Source organism: Echinops telfairi, unplaced genomic scaffold, assembly GCF_000313985.2.
Source record: "Echinops telfairi isolate 266 unplaced genomic scaffold, ASM31398v2 ScPeMD7_5805;HRSCAF=6673, whole genome shotgun sequence".
Lineage (NCBI taxonomy): Eukaryota > Metazoa > Chordata > Mammalia > Afrosoricida > Tenrecidae > Echinops > Echinops telfairi.
Window position 1 is genome coordinate 1,996,150 of NW_022109704.1, and position 4,896 is coordinate 2,001,045.

Genomic DNA, 4,896 nt, shown 5'->3' on the forward strand with positions numbered 1-4,896 from the left:
TCTGGATCAAAGAAGCCCAGTCTTGGTAGCTCACCTCCCGCCATACTGGAGAGTCACTCGCCAGTCTTTGTGGACCATGTGATTGCTCTGAACCCCCTCTAACTCTTAGGCTTCCCAGGCACTGTAACAATGCAGGAAGGGAAGACTTTCTGTGTTTCTAAGCCTGTTTTTCCGTTAGTGGTAAGGGAGGGAAGGATGTCGGATTCACGTTGGAGAGATCTAGCTGGTTTCATTGTTTGATGGAGTTTGCCTGGTTTGGATTCTTCTTTCTGGACTGTGCCCAGCTTTTCCCAGACTCTTTGTTCACACCAGCCTCTGGCTCCCGTCTTCAGGGCAAGTCCAAAGCTTCGGGGCCTCTCTACTGGGCTGTCAATGATTCTGGGAATTGGCTCTGCTCAGGTGCCTCAGCCATACATCTTGAAGCTCAGCTGATATATTTTGAAGGCTTGTGTAACTCCTCACCCATCTCAATCCCTGCCCTGCCCTGAGAGCAGCATGCAGAGTGTTGGGGCGGTGGGACAAGGATGGGAGGGGACTTGTACTGCAGAAGAGCGTGTGATGAGCTGCAACTACTGCCCCTCCCCTGCAGGCTCCCTACCTGATCTATGTGGAAGTCCTTGAATGTGAAAACTTTGACACCACCAGTGTCCCTGCCCGGATCCCTGAGAACAGAATTCGGAGCACACGGTCCGTGGAGAACCTGCCCGAGTGTGGGATCACCCATGAGCAGCGCGCAGGCAGTTTCAGCACCGTGCCCAACTACGACAACGATGATGAGGCCTGGTCGGTCGACGACATAGGGGAGCTGCAGGTGGAGGTGAGGAAAGCGCTCCCGGGAAGGAAAGAGCGGGACCCAGGGCCTGTTCTCTTAGAATTTCCCATGTGTTTGAGACAAGACCACACACCCCGAGGCAGGCTGAGGCAAGTGTGCAAAAGAGTGGTGCTCTGAACCGTTCTGGTGTGGAGTCAATTCGGGTGGACTTGCAGTGCCGCAGGAGGAATTCAAGTTCAATGTGAAGAAGAACTTCTAGACCTCGGGAGTAAGTGGGCCTGCTGGCCATGATTACAGTGCACGTACATTCAGTCAGTGAAGAGAGATTTGTTGAGGGCCGCCCTTGTGCCAGAACTGAGTGCAGTGTGCCCCGTCTGCAGCAGCGAGGTGGGGACCTGACAGGGAGAGAACAAAGGAGTGAGCAGCTCTTTATGGGATGGTGTGAGCAAGGGTGGGGCCTGTGGGTGCCCTGAGGGCAAGGTAGCACTTACACCAAGCTTGGGAGGGAGTCACAGGAGATTTCCTGGAAAAAGCAACATCTCCGCTGAGGCCTGAAGGATTGGTAGGGAAAAGAATTTTTCCAGGCAGAGGGAATAGCACACACAGAGACTGGAAGGCCCAAGAGAGCCAGGAGCATTTCAGGAACCCAGAGAACCATCTCTGGCTGGGATGCATGTGGGGAGGTGCGCACAGTGACAAATGAGTTGGCAAGGCTGCTGCTGGGTCCAAGCAGAGGGAGGAACTGAAAACTAGAGAGTGATGGGGACTTGGTCCTGGGGCAGCAGGAAAGCAGAGGAGGACTGTGTGCAAGGCCACGTCACAGTCACATACCACTTTCTGTAAAGACAGTCTCTGCAGTCTAATTGAGATTGGAGGGGCATGTAAAACAAACAAACAAAAAAGTGGTAAAATGTAGCAGTGTGTGACAAGCGACCGTTGATGAGAAAGGCAGATAAACACTGTGGTCCAAAGGAGAAAGAAAGGACAGGAGGATCCGGTAGAACATTCTTTTGTTCGAGAAAGATGGGAGTCGGGGAGCTTGGGTGGCTGTGTTAGTCCGGGTAGAGTAGAGAAACAAATTCATAGACGCGTATAAGAGGAGTTGAATATTGAGAAAACATCCCAGCCCAGTCCAGATCAAGTCCATAAGTCCGATATTAGCCCATATGTCCAATACCAATCTATAAAGTCCTCTTCAGACTCACAAGACACATGCAATGATGCCGAATATAGAAGATCACAGGCCAGTGGGTGGGAAGTCTTGTGGATCCAGTGGCATTGTAAGCATCTCAGTGCTGGCGTGGTTTTCCACGTGGCTCCTCCAGTTCCCAACAGAGTGCCATGTGACTTGTCAGTAGAGAATCTCTCAGAGAGTGAACTGAGAGAAAGTGTGTCTCCTGCCTCCAGTGTGGAATGCAGGAATTCCCAGAATCCTCAGGAGATGGCCACACCCACACAGACCTCATTGGCTATACTATGATTGACAGGCTAGACTCCATCCCTCGTAATCCTCTCAAGTTGACAACAGATAACATAACTACCACAGTGGCTTAGCATGGCAAAATGACCAGAGGAACCTACTCTGGGAAGCCATCTCCTACACTGCCACAGAAAAAGCCTTCCCAGCTCTGGGCAGCACTCCACGTGAGAAAGGGCAAGTTTCTATGCTAGCCATGGTAGTGGTTTGCGAACCTTAGTGAGGGGTGGGGGAGACTTTGGGAAAACTTGTTTACATTTCAGATTCCCAGGACTTACCCCTAGTATTTCTGGGAAGGCAGGTGGGGCTGAGAGCCTGCATGTTGGCCAGCGTTCTAGTGCGGGTCGTTGGCACTTTGAGAAACACTGCTGCAGGGACTTGTCAGCACGGAGGTGGTCGGGATGGCATGTCGCCAGGGAAAGCTTTTTCTACTAGAACTTGGGAGCGAGGTGGTGACCATGGCCTGAAGGTGGCACCCAGACAATCAGGAGATGACCTGAGGAGGAGGTGCACAAACTGGGGCCTGTGCTGGGCCCTCTGACCTGCCCCCTGCTCTCCCCAGCTCCCTGAAGTGCACACCAACAGCTGTGACAACATCTCCCAGTTCTCTGTGGACAGCATCACCAGCCAGGAGAGCAAGGAGCCTGTGTTCATTGCAGCAGGGGACATCCGGTATGACCTGATGGATCACATTGCCCCTCGATTTCCATTCCAATTCCAGCACCGCCTCTCTCTTGGTCCCCACCATCTGTGCCTGAGCCATCTGTTCTGTGTCAGCCTGCCTCTGTCTCTCTCTCACTCTCACTTGTCCTGATGGTCACAGGCACGCGGCAGTGAGGTGAAGCTTGAGAAACTTGGGGGCTTTCTGCCGAAGGAAGTTCATCCTGCAAAGGGCCCCACAGGGGTGGAAGCCCTGGGGAGAGAATCGAAGCAGTGTTTCTCAAAGTGGGGCTGAGGGATGGAGTGTCTCAGAGCCAGGGAGGCAACTAAGTCTGTGTAAAGTGCAGATTCCAGATTCCTACTCCATTCGCAATCAATTGTGTGGCATAATGGGGTCAGGCCTTTTAACATGTGTTAAATGTGCATTTTAACATGATTGCAAACCACCTAGATAGCCAAGGATGTCACTGGTATGTTTCTCTGTCAGTCGCTCTCACCGCCAGGCTCTGATGCACCCAGAGCCAAGGACGTGCCACTCCAGCTGCCGTCATCATCGTCATCGTCATCATCGTGGTCGTCGGGGTGTGGAGTGTGGGGCTTGGGTGACTCCTCCCGGCAAATGCTGTGTTTTCTTCCTACTAGACGGCGCCTTTCAGAACAGCTGGCTCACACCCCCACCGCCTTCAAAAGGGACCCAGAAGACCCGTCGGCAGTGGCGCTCAAAGAGCCCTGGCAGGAGAAAGTACGGTGAGTTGGCTGCGGGGCTCTTGAAGCCCAGCTGTAGTCTGCTGTCCCTCATCCTCCCAAAGTCCCTGCACAGCGACAAACCAGGAGACACTGGAACCCCACCCCACCCCACCCCCCTGAAGTCATTGCTTTGTGTGGTGATGGTTTGAGGCTTGGGATGGAAACTGCCCTGCCCTCAACCGTGGACTTACCCCGACCACCACCCTTCTCTTCCTCAGGCGGATTCGAGAGGGTTCTCCCTACGGGCATCTCCCCAACTGGCGGCTCCTGTCGGTCATTGTCAAGTGCGGGGACGACCTTCGGCAGGAGCTGCTGGCCTTCCAGGTGTTGAAGCAACTGCAGGTATGAGAAAGGGAGAAGGAAGAGGCACTCGGCCTGGCCCCACCCTGCTCCCTGCTCCCTGCCCCCTTCTCACCACGAGAGGACGGACGGCACAGGTGGTTGGTTCTGCTGAGAGCTCTGCGGGGGGTGGGGGGGGGCCTGTCTCACCACTGCTGAATCCAACTCAACTGGAGGCCCCATCCCTGGGAAGCACAGCCATGGGAACGGTCCCACAGCGACCTCTTTTGGCCAGTTTGTAAACTACACCCTTCTAACTGATGTGCAGCACCTGGCACCTGGGCTACAGGTGTGCTGAGATGTGGCTGCCCAGTGCACCCGGCTTGGCCACCTAGAAGCAACTCCAGCTGTCATCCACTTCCTTATTTACATAAATATTTTCATTGTTTGAGATGCTTTCTCTGGATGTGGGCTCTTTTCTGCTTTTCTTCTTATTTTTGCTCATCTTAATAGTGCTATTCTCTCTGAAAAGCTTCTATTCTTCCTACTTCTCTGTGATTTTTCTGTGTATGTGGACCTTTCCCATGGACCTCTGAGTGTGATTTCCTACATCTTTGTCAGACCCTAGACATCCTGATCAGTAGATCGGACTCACAGGGTTGCCTAGAATTCCGAGCCTCCAAGGAGAGGTGGGGCCAGAGGGAATTTTCGTGCGTGGCCCCCGCCCTTCCTCTGTTTGGAAGGAGCCCTGTTGGTGGAGTGGAGCAGTGATGGTCCCACATCTCCCTGTCTCCTCACAGTCCATTTGGGAGCAGGAGCGAGTGCCCCTTTGGATCAAGCCATACAAGATTCTCGTGATCTCGGCTGACAGTGGCATGATTGAGCCAGTGGTCAACGCTGTGTCCATCCACCAAGTGAAGAAGCAGTCCCAGCTCTCCTTGCTCGATTACTTCCTACAGGA

The 4,896-nt window shown here is 53.6% G+C and overlaps 1 protein-coding gene across 1 annotated transcript in view; it reads left to right on the forward strand.

Moving 5' to 3' along the window:
- The window catches only part of PI4KB (phosphatidylinositol 4-kinase beta), a 27,097-nt gene that overhangs the window by 15,916 nt on the left and 6,285 nt on the right, over nt 1-4,896 (forward strand). The window contains exons 6-10 of the mRNA XM_045295638.1: nt 590-817; nt 2,812-2,921; nt 3,552-3,656; nt 3,875-3,998; nt 4,736-4,891. Coding sequence (XP_045151573.1) covers nt 590-817; nt 2,812-2,921; nt 3,552-3,656; nt 3,875-3,998; nt 4,736-4,891 — 723 coding nt within the window. The remainder of the gene's footprint in view (nt 1-589; nt 818-2,811; nt 2,922-3,551; nt 3,657-3,874; nt 3,999-4,735; nt 4,892-4,896) is intronic.